General features: G+C 29.8%; 1 protein-coding gene across 3 annotated transcripts in view; it reads right to left on the bottom strand.

Moving 5' to 3' along the window:
- Positions 1 to 24,022, bottom strand: part of side (motor axon guidance molcule sidestep) — a 193,716-nt gene that overhangs the window by 69,076 nt on the left and 100,618 nt on the right. For all 3 annotated transcript variants that reach the window (XM_088042566.1, XM_088042557.1, XM_088042572.1), the window contains one exon: positions 13,623 to 13,782. In XM_088042566.1, coding sequence (XP_087898692.1) covers positions 13,623 to 13,782 — 160 coding nt within the window. The remainder of the gene's footprint in view (positions 1 to 13,622; positions 13,783 to 24,022) is intronic.

The raw sequence follows: 24,022 nt of genomic DNA, 5'->3' as shown, positions 1-24,022 counted from the left end.
TTCTGTTTTTTATTAAAACAATGTGAAATAACGTATAATGTTGAAGTTTAATTTCCATCTTCGAATTAATTAAATTCATGAGATGCTTGAGCCTTTCGTTCAAAACGTAGACAGATGCTATCCGCTGCAAGCTGATGAATGAAACTTCGATCGGCAACTTTATCTTAAGCGCGCCTGACACTATTTCGCTTCCGGTCGGTGTGCGAATTTTAGCACTGAGGGCATTTAGAAAATCGAACGGATGCGGTTGGCACACGTTGCCTAACATGCCACATGCATGAAGAGTAAAAGCAAAGGGTGTGCATTTGAACGGCGTAGATGGCCACCAAAATACATCGCGGTGTAACATATTGTACGTATTTAACATGGAGCCGGGCCTGGTGTTAATCCACCGCATTTATTCGGGGGGAAAAGGTGCTTCGCCGCAGCCTCTGCACGGAAATAAATCTGGGATGACCAAAGAATCTTCTAATGGCAGTACTCAAATTCGTACTAGAATGTCATGTCAGTTGAATTCTCTCTTTAATCGCAATACGATGCTCGTTTTCTCTATCAGGTCAGGACTCAGTTAATTGACGTACGGCTATTTAGAGCACACATTTGGATTCGTCGTAAAATTTTGCATAAAATGAGTCCCAACAACGTGATTTTGCTTTACAAATAAACTGGATATTGAACGAAATAGGTTTTTAGAATTTCTATTTGGGGTGATTTTCCAAAAATTTTTTAGAGCAAAAATGACGTTTAATGCATTTGAGTCATAGTATATTAAATGAAAGAGCAGTTGGAAGTCTATCTTCTACTCAATTTTTAGGTTGATAAAGCAAAAAGTTTACAAAAATTGGTCAAAAAACAAAAAAAAAATGTGTATCAAGACCAAAAAGTTTCTTTTTTGGCCAAGCTTTTTTGGAGGCGAGGGCAAAATGGCACCTTTTGGCCGTGATACACGCAAGATTATTTAGGCGACATCATTAAATTTACAAGTTAATTAATTTTTATTTATGATTTATTGATTTAATCTTTTATAACAACTGAATAATTGTAAATATTTATGAATCCTTCAGGAAAGTTCATATTTACATATTTATTATTTACATTTGCCGTTTCGGCATGTGCAGCTTCACAATTTGTATGAATTAGGTTTGATGTGCTTTTTGATGTTGTTGCAGCAGCATTGCTAGACGTGTTCATTTTCAGTAATTCAACACGTTTTTTTGCACTTTACAGCAGTTTTTCGACTTGATTTTACTCAAATAATTATAAAATTGGGGGAATGTCGGTATCTTGATGTAATCGGCAAAACTATGGATAGATGGCGGCACCATAGGTCAGCCAAAAATGTTTGCGGCCAGAAAAGACTTACTTTTAGGCCTCTTTTGAGACCTAAAAATTTTATTTTCAGTTTAAGTCGCCTAAAAACACATTTTTTCATCGTTTGAGTTGAAAACATTTTTTTTTGAATCGATTATTAAATTTTGGATATCTGAGAGTAGATTCTAAAGAACAAAAACGCAACAAGATAGAAACGATGGCAAAATTAAAAACCAATTATGCGAAAATTAATAGGCCATAACTCCGATATTTGTGGTCGTACGTAAATTTTGAATTTAAATTTGGATTCACCGTCAAATTGTGCGTAAAATGACCTATAATTTAAGTTTGCTCTAAAAATAAACGAGATTTCTATCGAACTACATAGATTTACATAATTTTAGTCGGTTTTTTTCCTATAAATTAAATTTGCAAGTTTTGGAAAACGTAAAAGCGAATTTGTAATTTTGTAGAAATAAAATACAAAAAAAAATATGACAAAAACGGCATCTGATATCTATCGTAGTTTTCGAGATATGAAGCACCAAATATTACTTTAAAATTTTGGTTCTCAGCAGACAACGCTAAATTTTAACTCAGTTATTTGTTGACGTAAAAAAATTTTAAGCACAGATTTGGATTTGGCGTGAAATTCTGCGTAGAATGAGTTCTAATAAGGTACATTAACTTTACAAATAGACTAGATATTGATCGAAATAAGTGTTTGCGAGATCTTTTTGAGGCGACATTCAAAGACCATTTTTAAGGTAAAAACAACGTTTAATTCTTTTGAGTTGTATACTAATTAAAAAAGCAGCTTAAAATCTATCATCTAGCAAAATTTCATATTATCAGGACACGATTACCAGAAGTGCTCAAAAAAAATTCATTTTTTTTCATAGTTTGAGACTTTTTTAAATTGACCCCCGCATTTTAGATATTTGTTAACGGATTCTAAACAACAAAAATGTGAGAAAAGCGATAACAAAAACCGCATTTTTCTGCCTGTCTTAGTTTCAGAGATATTTATTTGATTATTGAAAATTTCGAAAATTAAAACTGACTATCCGAAAGTTTAAACGTCGAGAACTCAGTTATTTGATGTCAAACGTAACTTTTAAGCTCGGATTTGGAATTTGCGTGAAATTCTGCGTATAATTTTGCTAAATTTCAGATCGGTAGAACAAGTGGTTTACGACAAGCGGTCAACAAAAAAATCCGCTTATTTCGATGCAAAACGACGATTTTTCGCTGATTTTCGCCGTTTTCGAGCTTGGATTTGCAAAGAAAAGCTCAAAATCTACACAACCACCAATTTTTATCAAGACTCAACGACTTAATAGCAAGAAAACGGCAGAAATCTGCACGAAATCATAAAAATTCTTAGAGAAATTTGCATATTTCGATGCAAAACGACGATTTCTCGCTGATTTTCGCCGTTTTCGGGCTTGGATTTGCAAAGAAGAGCTCGAAATCTACAAAACCACCAATTTTTATCAAGATTCAACGGCTAAATTGCAAAGAAACAGCTGAAATCTGCACGAAACCATCAAAATTCTTAGAGAAATCCGCTTATTTTGATGCTAAACGACGATTTCTCGCTGATTTACGCTGTTTTCTGGCTTGGATTTGCAAAGAAGAACTCGAAATCTACAAAACCACCAATTTTTATCAAGATTAAAAAGCTGAATTGCGAGAAAACAGCTGAAGTCTGCACGAAATCATCAAAATTCTTAGAGAAATTTCATTGTTTGAGTCATTGAAAAAAATTTTTTTTCGAAAAATTGACCATAAAATTTTAGAAATCTGAAAACGGATTCTAAGCAAGACAAGTGTAAGAGAAACGATGGAGAAGACCGCATTTTTCTGTCTGTCGAAGATTTGAAGATACTGAGCATTGAACTGAACTATTCAAACTTTAATCGGTAATGATTTAGTCATTTCTTGGCAAACGAGGGTTTTGAGCACGAATTTGGAATTTGGTGAAATTCTGGGTAAAATGAGCAAAAATAATGTAGATTTCAAAGTTTTTAGTCATTTTTTTTAAGGTAAATTTTTAAAATCCGAAAAATTAAAGAGCGAATTCTTAGCAAACCAAATGCGACAGAAATTATGGAAAAAACCGCATCTTTCTACCTGTCGTGGTTTCCGAAATATTGAGCACTGATATTTCCTGACCCTCTGACAATAATCCGAATTTTTATTTGTCAATAACTTAGCTATCTTTTGACGTACGAAAATTTTTAGCACAAATTTGGTTTCAGCCTAAAATTCTACGTAAAATGAGTACCAATAATTTCAAAAATGTTTCAACAGTAAGCGATTTAGCGACCGAAGTAGGTTTAGATACTTTTAGTCAAAAATTAAAAAAAAAAAAATTTTCGAATTTCGAAAAATGTAAGAGCAAATTGTTATCACACAAAATGCGCAAAAAACGATGTTGAAAACTGCATTTTTTACCAGTCTGAAATTTCCGAAATATTGATCATCTAAACCATCAAAATTTTGGGTTTTTGACGAAATTGTAATCGATCAAAATCGCAAGAAAAACTGACTAATCTGACATTTTGGCGGCGCCAAAATCGGGTTAATATTGGTCCCTGTACGATTAAAAAGCCAAAAAATTTATGAGCCGATTTTTGCGTGTTAATTTGAATGTATGCGCTTAGTGCGGTAATTCCCGTACAAATTTTGTTTTATTTGTGGACTGTCTTGGCGGTTTTACGATAATAAATCACTTGTACCAAAACCCAACTCTAGCAAATTGAATTTAACTGATCAAGATTTATTAACTAGCTCATTTTCATGACAATAGCGCGTCTACCTGCGATGTGTTTTCCCTCGGACTCGATGAATACAAATAAGAAAATTCTCTTCCCGAACCTCAATTGGCAATTACAGTCAATTAACTCGCATTGCCGTTTCTGGGCAATTTCGCGACTCAACAACGGTAACAAACAAATAGATTAGTATAGCGTAGCCGACGTGGAAAGCGTTTGAATCGGAAAATTACAATATTCTTTTGGATCGTTTTCTGGCTTGATTGACACATTATTCTCTTTCAAAATGCGTTACGATCGCAGTTTTATTGGTTCATCCAGCTGCTTAAGCAGTCGGTCTGTCGCGTAAGAAAAAATGCGCAATTTCCGGTGAACTCGGAGCACTTTAAGATAAAGTTAATTTTTCTCGGTGAAAGGACGAGACGGCGTGTAATAAGCGGAAGTTCGCAGCCCCTTCCTGGTGACCTAATCTAAAATGGGCCCAATTAAGGGAATGGCTCTTTAAGGCGTTATTTCAATTGTTGAATTAACAAACATTAAGAGCTTAGATTGATCCCGGAAAACTTTATACAATGACAGCGGAAAATTGAATTTCATGAGCCTGTTTTCTACACAGGTCAACCTTGCTAACTGTTGGAAATCCGAAGAATTCAACTGTCTATAAATTACACCCTGTATATTAGTTTCCCACTAAAGTGACGGTTTTGAATAGATCATAGTTAACTTATCTTGGAAACAAGACTTCATTTTTTTGCTCACACGTCTACAATTTTTTTTTTTGAAAATTGAAAGTAGCCCTAAATTTAGATACAAAAAACAAAAGTGTAATAATATACAGGGTCCGGCAACACTTCTGTCCACCCCTAAAATCGTCTTTAATTTTAAAGATTTGTTTTTTATCATTGATAGTTTTAGCGTCGCGACGCCTCAAAAATGTAATTTTTTCTCGATTTTTTTGGCTATGAAGTTATTTTTACATTTTCCGAAATTTTAAAATTCAATTTTTTGACGAAAAAAAATGATCAAAACTATCTAAGTCTACTTTGGTATTATTTAACTTATTTTTGAAGATTTGAGAAGTCATAAAATACTAACGCAAGATTTTAAATCAGTTTTCACAATTGATAAAAAACAAATTGTTGCGTCAGCTCCTAGAGCGTATGCAAAGTTTCAAAATTTTATCTTTAAAATTAAAGACGATTTTGGGGGTGGACACAAGTGTTGCTGGACCCTGAATAGGTGTTCCTTTTAAAATAAACAATTTGATTACTAATTCCGGTATAACCAAAAGTGTTCAAAAAAACGTGAATATCTTTATTTGGTTCGTCTTATCCGCATCCATTTGTTACCCAAATTTCAAATTTTCAACATTTGTAATTTTTGAGAAATTGTGTATACATATTCTTATTTCTTACAACGCTTTATCCACGATTTTTCTCTTCCTCTTATACGTATGGTTATAAAACAGTTTATTATAGATCGTCTGTTATCAAATGCCAAAATATCTAAGCAAAAATTGTATTATAGTTTTTACAACCACTTCGCACGAGTAGGATACAAATTTTTTTCTACAATCGCAGCAAAATCAAACACAATTTAACGATTAACACTACAAGAGACAGTTCGTATATCTAATCGCACGCCTATATCATTTTAACGCACTTGTGTCAAAAAGCTTGCCATTCCCTTCTAAAGGGTGTCCCAGAACTCGCGCCCCAGAGAGCAAGGGAGGGTGCCGACAGCAATACAGATGGTAAATTTCAAAATAAAAATTGACTAAATTTCCTAGGCAAAGAGAGTCTAATGTTTAACTAACCAATGGATGATAGTATGTGTCCATAATTACCAATTTTCAAATTCTGTTCAGCTTCGGGATTGGTTACAGCTTTTTTGTCTTATTTCGGTTATTTTTTGAGTTGAAAAATTATGGTTTCAAAATTTTGGTTTAAAATTGTTGCCTCCATAAGCTCTTTCTCTCTAGGGCGCGAGTTCTGGAACACCCTGTACATTAGGAAAAAATATTTTTGTGAATTCGGGATATGTAGTACCGGATTCCTAGAAAAAAGTGCGAAAAATCGATAATGCAAACCGCGTTTTTCTATTAGTCGCAGTTCTGGAGATGTCGAAGCTTCAAAATTTTTACCCTCAGGCGACAACCCCTACTTCAAACGCTTCTAATTTTTTTATTTGTTGACGGACGTTAAAAATTCGCACAATTTTGAATTTGGCGTGAAATTCTGCGTTCAATGAGCACGAATAACTTGAGTTTATTTTGAAAATAAACAAGATATTGACTGAAATAAATATTCAGAGAGTCTTCTCTCATTTTTTTACCAACTTTTTTGGTGCAAAAATGACGTTTAATGCTCTTGACTTGTACATCACTCAAAAAAGCAGCTGACCAAATCTCAGTTTGGTAGGTCAAATAGCTTACGAATGAGGTCAAAAAAAAACAAAAATTCAAAAATTTTTATGGTTTAAAAACACTTTTATTTTTACAAAAAAAGTAATCATAAAATTTTGGATATCTAAGTGAGAATTTTAAGCAAGAAAATTGTGAGAAAAACGATAGCAAAGACCACATCTTTCTACCTGTCGCAGATGATGAGCATTGAAAATTTCGAAAATACAATATAACTTAAATCGGCCATAACTCAGTTATTTGCTGCCTGGCGTCAATTGTGAAAACTGATTTAAAATCTTGCGTTAGTATTTTATGACTTCTCAAATCTTCAAAAATAAGTTAAATAATACCAAAGTAGATTGAGATAGTTTTGATCATTTTTTTTCGTCAAAAAATTGAATTTTAAAATTTTGGAAAATGTAAAAGTAACTTCATAGCCAAAAAAATCGAGAAAAAAAACTCATCTGTCTATCTGTCGTAGTTTCCGAGATATAGAGCACCCATGTTTACAAACTTTCAAAATTTTGGCTCTCCGGCGACAACTCAACTTTTAATTGGCCATAACTCACTTATTTGTTACTTTACAAGAGTTTTACCTTTAGATTTGGATTTAACGTAAAATTCTGCGTAAAATGAGCACCAATAACGTAAGTTTGCTTCACAAATAAACAAGATATTAGCCGCAGTAGGTTCAGGTTCAGGAGGTCATTTTTGGATTTTACTGGAACTTTTTCAGGGCGACAACAACAATTAATACTTTTGAGTTATTCATCAATCGAAAGAGCAGGTCAAGATCTATTCACTGTCCAAATTTTAGACCTGTAGATCAAATAGTTTACGAGTGACGTTAAAAAAAAACAAAAATTCAATTTTTTTACCGATTGAGTTGGAAAATTTGTTGTCAAAAACAGTTGACTATCGAATTTTTGATTATCTGAAAACGGATTATAAGCAAAAAGAGCACGAGAAAGACGATGGCAAAAACCGCATCTTTCTAAACGACGAAAATATCGAAAATATCCAGCATTAAAAATTTTAGAACTAAAAATGGATTACCAAAATTTTAATCGCTTCTAATTCTTTTATTTTCAGACCTACGTTAAAGATTGACACATTTTTGGAATTTGCGTGAAATTCTTCGAACAATGAGCATCAATTACTTCAGTTTGTTTCGCAAATAAGCAGGATATCGACCGAATTAGATGTAAAGTCCGTTTTTTTTTTAAACCACCAACACCGCACTCTCCCAGCACTTTACAACCGGCAAAGTTGTCGATGGTGACTTTTTGATGATAAAATCAAATAGGTTAGTTGCCTAATTGACAATTTGATTACACAAAACGGCATTTCAGGCAGTGCCGAGTCTTTTCACTATTAAATCCTTTGATTTGCAATCCAACCGGCTGTAAAAGAAACATTTTTAACGGAAATGCTGTCTAATTTTCAGAAATGTCAAAAATTTGACAATTATTTTCTCACCAAAAATCTCCCTAGGCAACGTTGCCGGTTGTAATGCAGGGGAAGATTGCGGTGTTGGTGGTTTTTTTAAAAAAAAACGGACTTTATGTATCTACGATTTTTTTCAAGAAAATGAAATTTTGAATCCGGGATATGTAAAACAGGACTTATATTGACCTCATGGCAAGAAAAACGTATTTGTATGTGTCGTAGTTTCGGAGATATAAATCTTTAAAAATTGAAAAAATAAAATTTTAACCGCTTATCAAAAAACGAGTTTTATAAAACGTATATTAAAACACGATCATTTTTAAGTTTTTAGAAACAAGTTTTTTATGCTATTGTTTCTACTGTGTCTGTTGAATCCAATTTTTTCTATCAATTTTTAGAAGTTACTATGGTAACGAAGCTATTAACGCATTAGATGCGGAAACAGTCTGTTAATACACTCTAAACAAATGCGGGAATAGCAAATTAAAAAAGAGCGTTTTTGTGTAGGTTTTGAGTTACAAATTGGGGAATAACTACGAATTTCTTTTCAGTTGACACCTCTGCGGGTTGGTAGATTGATATATTTGCACCGGTTGTTAAACAATTAAAAATTAAAAATAAAATATAGAAAAAGCAGTATAAAACATATTGTACATACAGTACGTTCGCTAAATTCTCATAGCGCAACTGGCTCAAGTCTATTAGTGTTTTCGGCGTCCTGTAAAGAGCTATTTCAAAAATTATGATAGATTTTAGAACTGATTTTGTAACAATTTTCTCTTAAAAAATGCAAATGTTTGTAACGTAAAGCTCCAGAACAAAATTGCTTTAAATTTATAAAATCCAAACAAGCTTTATGGTAAATTTCTCATCGCTTGTTACCACGTATAATTCAGCACTTTGTGTGTAATAAAGTCTTAATTAAAGTAAGATAAAATCTTGACGAAACATGATGGAATTTAAAGCTGCTACTTTGTGCAAAATTGTTGCGGAGTAATAATATCTCTTCTGAAAACTAAAAAAATCTTCTTCATTAAGACGTAACAAGGAATTTATCGAACGAAGCAATTTGATATCGTGCTTGCCGTAAAACCCTAAATTACAACTTGTTCTGGAACTTTAAATGGCAAGCAATAGTCTGCATAGTTGGATTACAATAGTTCGATTTAGACTAACACTTGAATAACAATAACGACGCGACGTCGCTTTTAATCACAGAACAGATGCTAAACGTCGACGTTTCATTATCCAGAACATTATTGCGATTACTGGAAGGGTAGTTTTAGTACTCGGAGAAACGACAGGTATTTTACCTAATCAATACCCCATCTAGATAAGAGCTTATTGGAGTTTCAACTCACTTTGAAATATCCAAAATATAGGTATATACAGGGTGTTGAGTAATTAAAGCACGAACTTCTACCTGAAACTTGTGAAACTCCAGTAAAAGTTGACCAATCAAGGCTCAAGTAATATTCAAGCTGAGACGTGATTGGTTACTTTCATGTTCTTCCACCTTCCTAGGACAGCTGTTGCGTAACACCCTGTATATATATAACCCTTCGTGACAAGTAAACTGCGCTGGGATGCGAAAGTAGGAAGGACCCTGAAATTTTGGAGGTCCTGGAGTAGCCTTTTATCAGGCTAAGGAAATTGGATTATCACGATGAGATGCGATTCGGCTCTTCGCTCGAATGGAAGGATCTCACTTGCTGTAATGAGCAAACTTACACTGCTGATATTTTTTTTACTACATTTACTTGTATTACCATGAATTTGGTATACAGAGTGAGTCGTTTTACTCATATTTTGTCGTCTGGAGTATTAAATTTGTTCCACACTGTCGGTTTATTGATTAGTTTGGCAAAATGTTTGTAAACATATGCTGATCGGGTTGGATGAGTGTTGTTCTGCTGGTTGTGATAACATAATGTGTTTTGCAAATATTGACTACAAAATTCTTGTAAGTTACTAAGCTTCCAAAAAGATCAAAGTTATTTGTGGCTAACTAGAATAAATAAAATGAAAATAGATCCACGAAATGTTTGCAACAAATCCAAAAGTATCTGAAAGACAAGGAACAATCAAAAATACAAATTTTAATTAGTTTAAGAAAATTTTGTAATACTTCTAGTTTATTAACACACAAGTTACATAAGACGTGGGTTATAAAACATGTATTTTATACTCCTTTTTCAGTTGAGGCATTATTTTAACGTTTTTTTTAACAATTTAAAGTTTCTATTTAGAAACATTTTCTTAAATCGGTTAAGTTGGTGAAACGTCAGTGTCAACTGTCATCAAATGGCGTTTATTATTGTATGACTCTCATTGTTTCAATTGAACTCACAAAACATTGCTTTGAAAAGTTTCTTAATATATTGGTAACAATTGCAAAATAATGCTATAATGTAATTCTTTAAGCACTGAATCAAAAAAATAGTTATCTGATAGGTGTAGGCAAGCCAAAAAATGCTATTTTTATGTAGATAATCCATATTCTCAATAATAGTTGGTTTTGCTTTGCACGCTAGAAGAATACAATTTCGTCTAAAAATATATATTTTTGACTTTCGGCATTTTTCCTTTAAGCAATTTAATAAACTAACAACTTTTAGGAATAAAGTTTCTACAATAAACCAAAATTTTCTTTGATTTCTAGATTTTATTAATTTTTTTTAATTGTTATTTAAACCTTTTTTAAAAATTTTAGAATATACCTACCTATTTCAGACCTCTTTAAATTTTTCTTTACAAATTCTCTAAATTTTTTGTAATTTTTTTAGAGTGTCTTTACTTTCTACCTCGCTTCCCATTGAATTTTAAAATTGTTAAAATTTAAAATTTTTGAAATCTTTAAATTCTTTTAGATTACTAAATTGGCCTCTAAAAAATTCTTCAAATTTTCTTTAAAACTTTTTTCTAACTGGTATCGATGATTCTCATTGGATTTTCAAGACTTCAGAATTAATTTTTTTAATCTTTCGAACTTTTTAGATTTTTTGTCATAAAAAAAATTTTACTTGAACTTTTCTCAATTTGACCTCAATTCGCATTAAATTTTCTAGATTTTAAAATTTCAGGTTTTTTTTTAATTGTTTTATATTTTCTAGATTTGCCTCTAACAAAATACTCTATTTTCTTTTAATTGTCTGAATTTTCTTTAATTTGTACCCCGACTGTCATTGCATTTTCAAGACTTTAGAAATTAATTATTTGTAAATTTTTCCAATATATTGGATTTTCTAGGTAGATTCTAAATTATCTTTAAATTCTGTTTAAAATTTCCTCAAGTTCTTCCTCGAATCTCATTGGGTTTTAGAATTTACTATTTCTTAGTAGATACTTTTGAGATGCTCTAAAATTTTGAATATTACTTTTTAGATCCTTCAATTTAGATTTGCCTCTACAAAGTTTTGTTTGGACTGTCTTCAATTTCTAGCTCGATTCTCATTGGATGTTCAATATTTTGGAATTCAACATATTTTAGATATTTATTTATATTTGATTTTCTACATTCAAGTATAAAAATTTCTAAATTCTCTTTAAATTCTTTTTAAAATTTCTTCAAATTTAGTATTTTTTAGACACTTAATTTTTTGAGATGCTCTAGATTTCTATATTTTCCTCTAAAAAAATTTTAAATTATCTTTAAATTCTCTTTAAAATTTAATAAAAATAATAAATTAATATTTTTTTTGATGAAGCAAAAACCTTCATCTCTTTCTATTTAATTCTGTAATTTTCTCAGCTTTAATCCAAAATTGGTGCGATTTAGATAATTTATTACATTCTATCTGATTATTAGTAGTGGCAAATTTCCCAATTTTTGTGTCATATACAGAGTGTTTAGAAATTTTTACTTTAAACCAACAAAAAATGTCCTTGCCGTTCAATAAAATTTCGTAATATGGGCAGTTTCAATAGTAACTTAGTAAAATTTAGGAAGATTTTAGAAATTATTTTTTTATAAATTGTTTTAGTATTTTGGATTTTCTATATTTGGCCTGTAAAAAAATTCTAAATTATCTTTAAATTCTCTTTGAAATTCCTTCAAATTTAGTATTTTTTAGACACTTGAATTTTTTGAGATGCTCTAGTTTTGCCCCTAAAATTTTTAATTTCTCTTCAGACTTTTTTCACTTTCTATTTTAATCCTGAACAGATTTATATGATTTTCAATTTTTAGATTCTCGAATTATTTTAGATATCTAATTCTGTAAATTTTCTATAATTTATTTTGAGTTTTTCTCAATTTTTACCTTCATTCTCATTGAATATATTGAATATTTTAGAATTCACTATTTTCTAGATATTGATATTCTATTTGATTCTCAACATTTCTAAAAAAATTCTCTAAATTTTTTTTAAATTCTCTTTGGACTTTCCTTTAGTGATTTTTTAAGTTTTTAGAATTTAATTTTTTTAATTCTTGAATTTTTTTAGAATCTGTAGATTTGCCACTAAAAAAATCTACAAATTTTCTTCAAGTTCTCAACTTTCATTAAATTTTAAGAATTTTCTTTAATTTTATTTTATCTTCTAAATTCATATTAGAGGCTCCAATTTTTTTTCACATTTTTCTCAAATTCTGTTGAAATTTTCTAGATTCTCCTTCATTTTCTGCATGTAGTGTCTAAACTCTGACTTTTCTTAGATCTTGTTTAAACTTTTCTTACTTTCTTTCGATTTTTTTTTCAAGTTTTTGTTATGTTTCTATATTTTTCTTAATTTTAGGATATTTTATTACTTTTTATATGTTTATTATCTGTGGCAAATTTCACAATTTTTGAATAAAATACAGAATGTTAAGAAAATTTTACTTTGATCGAACCAAAAATTATTTTCGCATTTTTCTCAAATTCTGTAGAAATTTTCTAGATTCTTCTTCATTTTCTGCAGGTAGTGTCTAAACTCCTTCTGACTTTTCTGAGATCTTATTTAAACTTTTCTTACACTTCTTTAAATTCTTTCGAAATTTTTTCCAAGGTTTTCTTACGTTTCTATATTTTTCTTTCTGTCTAAACTTTCTTATATCTCCTAATATATTAATTTTTTTTTGAATTTCCTCTAGTTAAATCAGACATATCCGCATCAGTGTCGCTAGCAATCCCAGCAAAATTAAATGTTCCATCACTTTAAATCGGAATTAATATTAAACTGGAACGTTTTGCGCCAAAATTTTACGATGACATTATTCGACTCGTATCCGTTATTTGGAAATCCTGCAGTGCGGTATGCTTGCCGATCGCACCTGAAATCTACGAGCCAATTATCTGATGACAAACGAATACGCCAGATTTAATAATTTTTCGGACGCGAATTCCGATAGACAGCCATGTATCACAGTACAACGCAATTAATATAACAGTAAAAAACGTATCTACCCTTCAAAAAAACGCGCCCCTGCAATTCAGAACGGATCTCTTCGATCGCCTAAATCACGCTCAAACTTGATAAATACCAAACAAAAAACGAAAAGAATTGCCGTCGCAAAAACTTCGCTGGCTTAAGTAAATCTAAATGCTCCTCATTTTTCAAGGAGTGCAGCCAAATTGCGTTGGGGAAGGTTCAAGCGTTCGCTGTCGAATTTTTCCTCTCAGGCTAAATTTAATCATTGTAAGTATGGACATTACTTAGTTTTCGCCATTAGTCTGTGTGTAAATTTGTTTACTTACATTGTATGATTAGGTCGAAGGGAGAGCTGTACGTTTCACCTTCGGAATTGGCGGCAGAACATGCGTATTGACCCTGAAACTTCTTCTGAACGGACTTGAGTGTCAGGATGTGGTCGACAGGCAGGACTCCCCCGCTTTCATTAAACGTAACGAGATGTCCCTAAGAAAAAATTGCTTAATTAAATTAGCGAAACGATTTTTTTTAATCAGGGAATGACAGTGGAATTAGCTTGCATTTACTTCAGTCGGGGTGGATGTCAACAGGGTTTGAGGCTAGACGGGGTGTAATTAAAAACGTCATAATAAGTCGTGTTTTTGAATGGGAAAGGAGTACAGTTTTTATTTTTTGTTAATTAGGACTCGGGAGAAAATTCATTACTTAATTTAATAACTAAAAACGGTCTATATTATTTATTTTATGTCAAAAACTCATACTTTATTTTGGTCCAGTTGACCAACAGATCTTAAATCTACTCATCATGAAACTTGCAAAAGACAATTTGTACAAGAGAAAAAGTGAAAAACTAGTAATTAGACACTATTTTACCAACAAAACTCAAGGAACAGTGCAAACAGTGGATCTTAAAGTGGTCAAGAATGACGAATGTCAGTGAATGTCAAATCATTGACAAATTTCAAAAAAAAAAAAATTTAGAGTATTTCAAGTTGCCATGTTTCAAGCCATACAATTCAAATCATCCTATTTACTCGCTGGATTTACTTTTATAGCTGCTGATTTTTAGTGAAACCTCCAAATTTTGATGGGTTACGATTGAAACTGTCCATATTCCGGAATTTAGAATTTAGTTTTATTTTTGCCATTCAAATTAAAAATTTCTAAACATTCGGTACTTTACTAAAATTTTTTGACATTTGCCACAGATAATAAACAAACATAAATTATTAAAACCTCTAAATTTTGTATATTTTGTTACGAAACTACAAAATTTACAGAATTAAATAGAAAAGTGGTTGAAATTTTTGGTTCGATCAAAGTAAAATTTTCTTAACATTCTGTATTTTATTCAAAAATTGTGAAATTTGCCACAGATTATAAACATATAAAAAGTAATAAAATATCCTAAAATTAAGAAAAATATAGAAACATAACAAAAACTTGAAAAAAAAATCGAAAGAAACTAAGAAAAGTTTAAACAAGATCTAAGAAAAGTCAGGTTTAGACACTACATGCAGAAAATGAAGGAGAATCTAGAAAATTTCAACAGAATTTGAGAAAAATGTGAAAAAAAATTGGGGCCTCTAATATGAATTTAGAAGATAAAATAAAATTATAGAAAATTCTGAAAATTCAATGAAAATTGAGGTAAAACTTGAAGAAAATTTGTAGAATTTTTAGTGGCAAATCTAGAGATTCTCAAAAGTTCAAGAAATAAAAAAATAAATTCTAAAAACTTGACATGTCCCTAAGAAAAAATTGCTTAATTAAATTAGCAAAACGATTTTTTTAAATCACGGAATGACAGTGGAATTAGCTTGCATTTACTTCAGACGGGGTGGATGTCAACAGGGTTTGAGGCTAGACGGGGTGTAATTAAAATCGTCATAATAAGTCGTGTTTTTGAATGGGAAAGGAGTTACTTAATTTGATAACTAAAAGCGGTCTATATTATTTATTTTATGTCAAAAACTCATACTTCATTTTAAAACAGATTTTTAATAAATTAATATAATTCTAAAATCGACTTTTACAAACCACATTTTTTTTTATTCTTTCTTATCTGATTTGATGGGTTACGATTGAAACTGTCCATATTTCGGAATTTAGAATTTAATTGGACGCCGATAAAAATTTTATTTTTGCCGTTCAAATTAAAAATTTCTAAACATTTGGTATTTTACTAAAATTTTTTGACACTTGCCACAGATAATAAACAAACATAAATTATTAAAACCTCTAGATTTTGTATATTTTGTTATGAAACTACAAAATTTACAGAATTAAATAGAAAAGTGGTTGAAATTTTTGGTTCGATCAAAGTAAAATTTTCTTGACATTCTGTATTTTATTTAAAAATTGTGAAATTTGCCACAGATAATAAACATATAAAAAGTAATAAAATATACTAATTTTTTTTAAATTTGGATTAAACTGTCAAACAACCAAGTAGTAAAAATTAAAGTGAAAATTTCTAAAAAATTTTTTAACTTTTTTGCCCCAAAATATTGGTAATTACCGCAGTTGATAAGTGACTTAAAACTACTAAAATCTCAAAATTTTACTGAGTTACTATTAAAACTGCCCATGTTACGAAATTTTATTGAATGGCAAGGACATTTTTTGTTCGTTTAAAGTAAAAATTTCTAAACACTTTGTATATGACACAAAAATTTGGAAATTTGCCACTGATAATAAACTGATAAAGATAGAATGTAATAAATTAAGTGTAAAAAAAGTTTAAACAGGATCTAAGAAAAGTCAGAAGAAGTTTAGACGCTACCTGCAGAAAATGAAGGAGAATCTAGAAAATTTCAACAGAATTTGAGAAAAAATGTGAAAAAAATTTGGGGCCTCTAATATGAATTTAGAAAATAAAATAAAATTATAGAAAATTCTGAAAATTCAATGAAAATTGAGGTAAAACTTGAAGAAAATTTGTAGATTTTTTAGAGGCAAATCTAGAGATTCTCAAAAGTTTAAGAAATAAAAAAATAAATTCTAAAAACTTGAAAACTTAGTAAAGAAAGTCCGAAAAGGATTTAAAGAAAATTTAGAGAATTTTTTAGAGCAAATTTAAAAAATCGAAAATATTTTACTGATCCGACAAGATTTGAGATAAAAGTTAAAGAAAGTTTAAAGAATATTTAGAGAATTCTTTTAGAGACAAATGTAGAGAATCAAATAGAATACCAATATCTAATAACTAGTGAATTATAAAATATTCAATGAATTCAAAGAGAATGAAGGTAGAAATAAAGAAAGCTGAAAAAAAATTATAGAAAATTTACAGAATTTTTTAGAGACAAAATTAGAAATCTAAAATAATTCGAAAATCTAAAAATGGAAAATTATATAAATTCATTGAGAATTAAAGTTGAAAGTGAAAAAAGTCTGAAGAGAAATCTGAAGAGCAAATCTAGAGCATCTCAAAAAATTCAAGTGTCTAAAAAATACTAAACTTGAAGAAATTTCAAAGAGAATTTAAAGATAATTTAAAATTTTTTTAGAGGCAAATATAGAAAATCCAAACTACTAAAAGAATTTATAAAAAATTAATTACTAAAATATTTCCAAACTTTACTGAGTTACTATTAAAACTGCCCATATTGAACGGCAATGACATTTTTTGTTCGTTTAAAGTAAAAATTCTAAACACTCTGTATATGACACAAAATTGGGAAATTTCCCACTGATAATAAACAGATAGAATGTAATAAAATATGTAAAACTGTGAAAATTACAGAATTAAATAGAAAGTGGTGCAGATTTTTGCTTCATCAAAAAAAGAAAAATTTCAAAAAATATATTTCTTGCTTCAAAATTTTGGAATATGGCATAATTAGTACATAAGTCAAAACTAGTAAAACCTCCAAATTATGATGGATTACGATTGAAACTGCTAGTATTACGAAATTTCATTACATGTGATAAAAATTTTTGGTTCCTTCAAAGCAAAAATTTATAAAAATTTGTATCTTATTCAAAAATTGTAAAACTGGCCACAGGCAAAGTAAGAAAAGTAATAAAATAATAAATAAACTTCCAAAATTCGTTGATTTTCGATGAACACTGTCAAAGTTACAGAATTCAATAGAAAATAGTGGAAATTTTTGTTTCAACCAAAAAATAAAAATTCAAAAAAAATTGTATTTCTTGCTTTAAAATTTTGTATTTTAGCACACATAATAAAAGATTCTAAACTAATAAAACCTATAAATTTTGCGGGATTAACAGTAAAACTGTCCATTTTACAAAATTATAATGAAAATTGTAAAAAATTTACTTATTTTGGATTAAAACACCAGAAGTTACAAAACTAAATATAAAGTAGTTAAAGTTTTTGCTTCAACCAAAAAATAAAAATTTCGAAAATTTTGGAATTTAGAGCAGTTAGTAAAGTAGTTAAAACTATTAAAACCTCAAAGTTTTTGAGTTACCATTAAAAGTGCCTATATTACGAGATTTAATCAGACATTCTGTATTTCAATAAAAAATAGTGAAGTTTATCTCAGATAATAAACAGATGAAAAATAATAAAACTACCAAATTTCACTCTTTTTGGATTGAAACAGTGAAAATTACAGAATTCACTAAAAAGTGGTGGAAATTTTTACTTTAGGTATTCAAACAATTAAAATGTCGAAAAATTTTATTTCTTGGTCCAAAATTTTGGAATTTAGCATAGTTAATACGTGAGTTAAAACTAGTAAAATCACCAAATTTTCCTGAAAATGCCTCCATTACAAAATTTAAGTAAAAATGGTGAAATTTTTTTGTTCGTTTTAAGTCAAAATTTCTAAATATTTCGTATGTTAATCAAAAGTTGTGAAATTTGCAACAAATAATAACAAAAAAAGTCTAAATTTTGCTAATTTTGACTTAAAGTTGCCTAAGTTGTAGCATTAAATAGAAAGTGGTAGTAAATTTTGATTTACTAAAGAAAAATAGAAATTTTATTTTAACCTTTTCTAACCCCAAAATTTTGGAATTTACCACAGATAAGTGAGTTACTTTAGTTGACTTTTCTTTGCTTTTGTATTTTTTTTCGGTATTTTTAAAATTATTTATGTTTCTATAAAATGCTAAGCCATCTTTAGGTTTCTCAGGATTCCTTGGAATCTTGAGATTCAAAGAAGTTCTTTAAGTTTTTAAATATTTGCTGAAATTTTTTAAAATGCTTAAGATTTTTTTGAATCGTCTAGACTTCTTTAAGATTTTGTGGCTACGTTGAGACTTCCTTAGAATAAAAAAAATTGTAATTCGTAATTAAAAAATTTGTGTGATCATAACGCCTTTTATGCCCTGATTGTTATAGACTCGATTATCTGTTTACTGTCATATTCATAAAAAAACGTTTAAAAAATTTAAATAACTAGTGTTACAATGAACCTTAATTTACATATGTATGATAGAAAATGGATGAAGTCAGTACATAATTCCAACGAAGAACTTCCTCTAATTCAGAAATAGAGCCCAATTAGGCAAATTCATAACATCCATACTGCCAATTGTGCTCACAAGTAGTGGTCGCACTGGAACTTCCAGTAGACCAACAACACTAACGACATTGCTAGTTCGTTAAAAGCAAAGTTAGCTCTTGTTTCCACAATGAAATATAAAATAACCAAGTTCGATCAAACCTTTCTTTCTTCGTCCGACCGGTAATTAACTTTTCTTACTCCAATTTGCAAAAAGCTAATTTATTTTACCGGCACTGAGACAAAATAATCCGACAAGAACAGAAAACTCGGAAGATATAAATTAAAATAATTAACCTAAGTGCGTTTCTTACTGGCGATTTTTTTATTGCCCGGTTCCTTTCGAGCGTTTACAAGATCTTATTATTCCACCTTCAGGTCTGGGCTTCGTGTTTTTTATGAAATTAGGAGAGGGGAAAGGCGAGAGGATTTGGGGAGTTTGGCTACTGCGGTTGGCGCGTTTTTAAGGGGCCTGGAAAAAAATAAAAAAATTGGAAAAGATTCACAGGTATTCGTAACATGTGCAAGAGCGACGCTCGATCTAAAATAAAGCATGAGTCTAGATTGTATTTAAAATAAATAAAAAAAAAATGAAAATAAAAATAAAAATAAAAGTAAAATAATAATACAAAGAACCTTTCTTAAAATTTTCTTATTTGATTTAAATTTTTGTAAATCGACTGTATAAATAAGACAGTCAAAAGTAGGAAACTCCACAAAGTTCGTTACAGTGGCATCAGAAATGAAGAACTTACAAAGTGTTTAACATTTTTGTTACGTTTTTTTTGGATATACAAACAAAATTTCTAAAATTTCTAGTTGTTGACGTGCGTTTTCGTAAATTGGCAGTCTTGCTAATTGTAAGACAAGTGAAAGCAGCAACTTCTTGAAATTTCGTGTTTAGAAAAACAAAAATGCGCAATTAGACCAGGTTTAATTCGCTTTGAACTTTTTCTTTAGTATTCAAAATAAAGACTTCTAAAAACTTTCCCGTTTGATCTAAATTTTTGCAAATTAGCTAATTGTAAATTAGTCTTTGTAAAACAAGCGAAAGCACCAACTTCTCTAAATCTCGTTCTTATGAAACTAAAAATGCCCAAATTAGAGCGTGTTCCATTGTTTTTGATACTTTTCCCTTTTATATTCAATATAAAAAAAATAAACAATTTCCTGTTTGATCTAAATTTTTGTAAATGGACAGACTTGCTAAGACAAGCGCAAGCAGAAACTTTTCTAAATTTCGTTTCATGACACCAAAAAATGCCGAAATTAGAGCCTGTTCAATTGTTTTTGATACTTGTCCCTTTAATATTCAATATAAAAAATATAAACAATTTCCTGTTTGATCTAAATTTTTGTAAATTGGCAGTCTTGATACAACAAACAAAAGCAGCAACTTCTTCAAATTTTGTTTTTATGACATCAAAAATGCCGAAATTAGACTGTTTAATTATTTTTGATAATATTTCTTTGATATTAAAATAAAAATTTCTAAAAATATTCCCGTTTGATCTAAATTTTTGTAAATTAGCAGTCTTGGTAAGACAAGCGCAAGCAGCAACTTCTCTAAATTTCGTTTTATGACACCAAAAAATGCCGAAATTAGAGCGTGTTGAATTGTTTTTGATACTTTTACCTTTAGTATTCAATATAAAAAATATAAACAATTTCCAGTTTGATCTAAATTTTTGTAAATTGGCAGTCTTGGTACAACAAACAAAAGCAGCAACTTCTTCAAATTTAGTTTTAATGACATCAAAAATGCCGAAATTAGACTGTGTTTATTTCTTTTTGTTAATATTTCTTTGTTATTAAAAAAATTCTAAAAACATTCCCGTTTGATCTAAATTTTTGTAAATTGGCAGTCTTGGTACAACAAACAAAAGCAGCATCTTCTTCAAATTTTGTTTTTATGACATCAAAAATGCCGAATTTAGACTGTGTTTAATTGTTTTTGTTAATATTTCTTTGATATTAAACTAAAAATTTTTAAAAACATTCCCGTTTGATCTAGATTTTTGTAAATTAGCAGTCTTGGTAAGACAAGCAAAAGAAAACTTCTACAAATTTCGTTTTATGACACCAAAAAATGTCGAAATTAGAGCGTGATTAATTGTTTTTGATACTTCTTCTTTTAGTATTCAGTATAAAAAATATAAACAATTTCTTGTTTGATCTAAATTTTTGTAAATTGGCAGTCTTGGAACAACAAACAAAAGCCGCAACTTCATTAAATTTTGTTTTTATGACATCAAAAATGCTGAATTTAAACTGTGTTTAATTGTTTTTGTTAATATTTCTTTGTTATTAAAATAAAAATTTCCAAAAACATTCCTGTTTGATCTAAATTTTTGTAAATTGGCAGTCTTGCTAATTGTATGACAAGCAAAAGCAGCAACTCCATCAAATTTCGTGTTTAGAAAACCAAAAATGCCAAAATTAGAGCGGATTTAATAGGTTTTGAACTTTTTCTTTAGTATTCAACATAAAAATTTCTAAAAACTTTCCCGTTTGATTTAAATTTTTGTAAATAAACAGACTTGCTAAGACAAGTGCAAGCAGAAACTTTTCTAAATTTCGTTTTATGACACCAAAAATGCCGAAATTAGAGCGTGTTCAATTGTTTTGATACTTTTTCCTTTAGATTCCGTATAAAAAATATACACAATTGCTTGTCTGATCTAAATTTTTGTAAATTGGCAGTCTTGGTACAACAAACAAAAGCAGCAACTTCTTCAAATTTTGTTTTTATGACACCAAAAATGCCAAAATTAGACTGTGTTTGTTATTTCTAAAAATATTCCCCTTTGATCTAAATTTTCGCAAATTGGCAGTCTTGCTAATTGTAAGACAAGCAAAAGCAGGAACTCCATCAAATTTCGTGTTTAGAAAACCAAAAATGCCAAAATTAGAGCGGATTTAATAGGTTTTGAACTTTTTCTTTAGTATTCAATATAAAAATTTCTAAAAACTTTCCCGTTTGATCTACAATTTTGTAAATGAACAAACTTGCTAAGACAAGCGCAAGCAGAAACTTTTCTAAATTTCGGCTTTATGAGACCAAAAATGCCGAAATTAGAGCGTGTTCAATTGTTTTTAATGCTTTTTTCTTTAGTATTCAATATAAAAATTTCTAAAAACTTTTCCGTTTGATCTAAATTTTTGTAAATAAACAGACTTGCTAAGACAAGCGCAAGCAGAAACTTTTCTAAATTTCGTTTTATGACACCAAAAAATGCCGAAATTAGAGCGTGTTCAATTGTTTTGATACTTTTTCCTTTAGATTCCGTATAAAAAATATACACAATTGCTTGTCTGATCTAAATTTTTGTAAATTGGCAGTCTTGGTACAACAAACAAAAGCAGCAACTTCTTCAAATTTTGTTTTTATGACACCAAAAATGCCAAAATTAGACTGTGTTTAATTGTTTTTGTTAATATCTCTTTGTTATTAAAATAAAAATTTATAAAAATATTCCCGTTTGATCTAAATTTTCGTAAATTGGCAGTCTTGCTAATTGTAAGACAAGCAAAAGCAGGAACTCCATCAAATTTCGTGTTTAGAAAACCAAAAATGCCAAAATTAGAGCGGATTTAATAGGTTTTGAACTTTTTCTTTAGTATTCAATATAAAAATTTCTAAAAACTTTCCCGTTTGATCTACAATTTTGTAAATGAACAAACTTGCTAAGACAAGCGCAAGCAGAAACTTTTCTAAATTTCGGCTTTATGAGACCAAAAATGCCGAAATTAAAGCGTGTTCAATTGTTTTTGATGCTTTTTTCTTTAGTATTCAATATAAAAATTTCTAAAAACTTTTCCGTTTGATCTAAATTTTTGTAAATAAACAGACTTGCTAAGACAAGCGCAAGCAGAAACTTTTCTAAATTTCGTTTTATGACACCAAAAAATGCCGAAATTAGAGCGTGTTCAATTGTTTTGATACTTTTTCCTTTAGATTCCGTATAAAAAATATACACAATTGCTTGTCTGATCTAAATTTTTGTAAATTGGCAGTCTTGGTACAACAAACAAAAGCAGCAACTTCTTCAAATTTTGTTTTTATGACACCAAAAATGCCAAAATTAGACTGTGTTTAATTGTTTTTGTTAATATCTCTTTGTTATTAAAATAAAAATTTCAAAAAATATTCCCGTTTGATCTAAATGTTCGTAAATTGGCAGTCTTGCTAATTGTAAGACAAGCAAAAGCACCAACTCTATCAAATTTCGTGTTTAGAAAACCAAAAATGCCAAAATTAGAGCGGATTTAATTGGTTTTGAACTTTTTTTTCAGTAATCAAAATAAAAATTTCTAAAAATGCCGAAATTGGAGTGTGTTCAATTGTATTTGATGCTTTTTTCTTTAGTATTCAATATAAAAATTTCTAAAAACATTCCCATTTGATCTAAATTTTTGTAAATGGACAGAGTTGCTAAGACAAGCCCAAGCAAAAACTTTTCTAAATTTCGTTTCATGACACCAAAAAATGCCGAAATTAGTGCCTGTTTAATTGTTTTTGATACTTGTCCCTTTAATATTCAATATAAAAAATATAAACAATTTCCTGTTTGATCTAAATTTTTGTAAATTGGCAGTTTTGGTACAACAAATAAAAGCAGCAACTTCAAATTTTGTTTTTATGACGCCAAAAATGCCGAAATTTGAGCGTGCGTGTTCAATTGTTTTTGTTAATATTTCTTTGATGGAATTTAAAATAAAAATTTAAAAAGAGTTTCTGTTTATCTATGTTCTAAATGGATCAAAATGCTAACAATGTCTAAAAGTTTTCTATTTTTAAAATTAGAAATTTTGCGCATTCCTGATTTTGCGTGAATTATCTAAATTTTATGTCAACATGGCATGGGCGTGGGCCGTTCGATGGAATTCGGATTTGCATCAAAACAACGTTGTTTTGTGTCGGGATTAATTTGAACCAATTAGATGCGTTCGCTGTTATGTTTAGGGAAGATTATTTCCAACCCCCGAAAAACCCCGAAATTACGAAGTCCCTTTCAGGTAGATATCCATCTCTGAAGTCGCAATTTTGCACCGAAACCTTTACTGTGCTCATTTTACATCGATTCACCCGGCAGCTGTTATATACTCATCAGAATTGCTGCAAAGTTTGAAAACTTCGCGACCCTCTGTGACATTCATGTCTCTAATGATTATATCATTTTGACTTCGTTAATCCCTCTCGTTTCTCAAAGATAAAGTTCACCAATTTTGATTGTTTGAAA

This window comes from Gnatocerus cornutus, chromosome 1, assembly GCF_029298725.1.
Source record: "Gnatocerus cornutus isolate USDA-ARS CGAHR chromosome 1, icGnaCorn1.1, whole genome shotgun sequence".
NCBI classification, from domain to species: Eukaryota; Metazoa; Arthropoda; class Insecta; order Coleoptera; family Tenebrionidae; genus Gnatocerus; species Gnatocerus cornutus.
The sequence above is the reverse complement of the archived record's forward strand: the minus strand, read 5'-3'. Positions and strand labels throughout refer to the sequence as shown.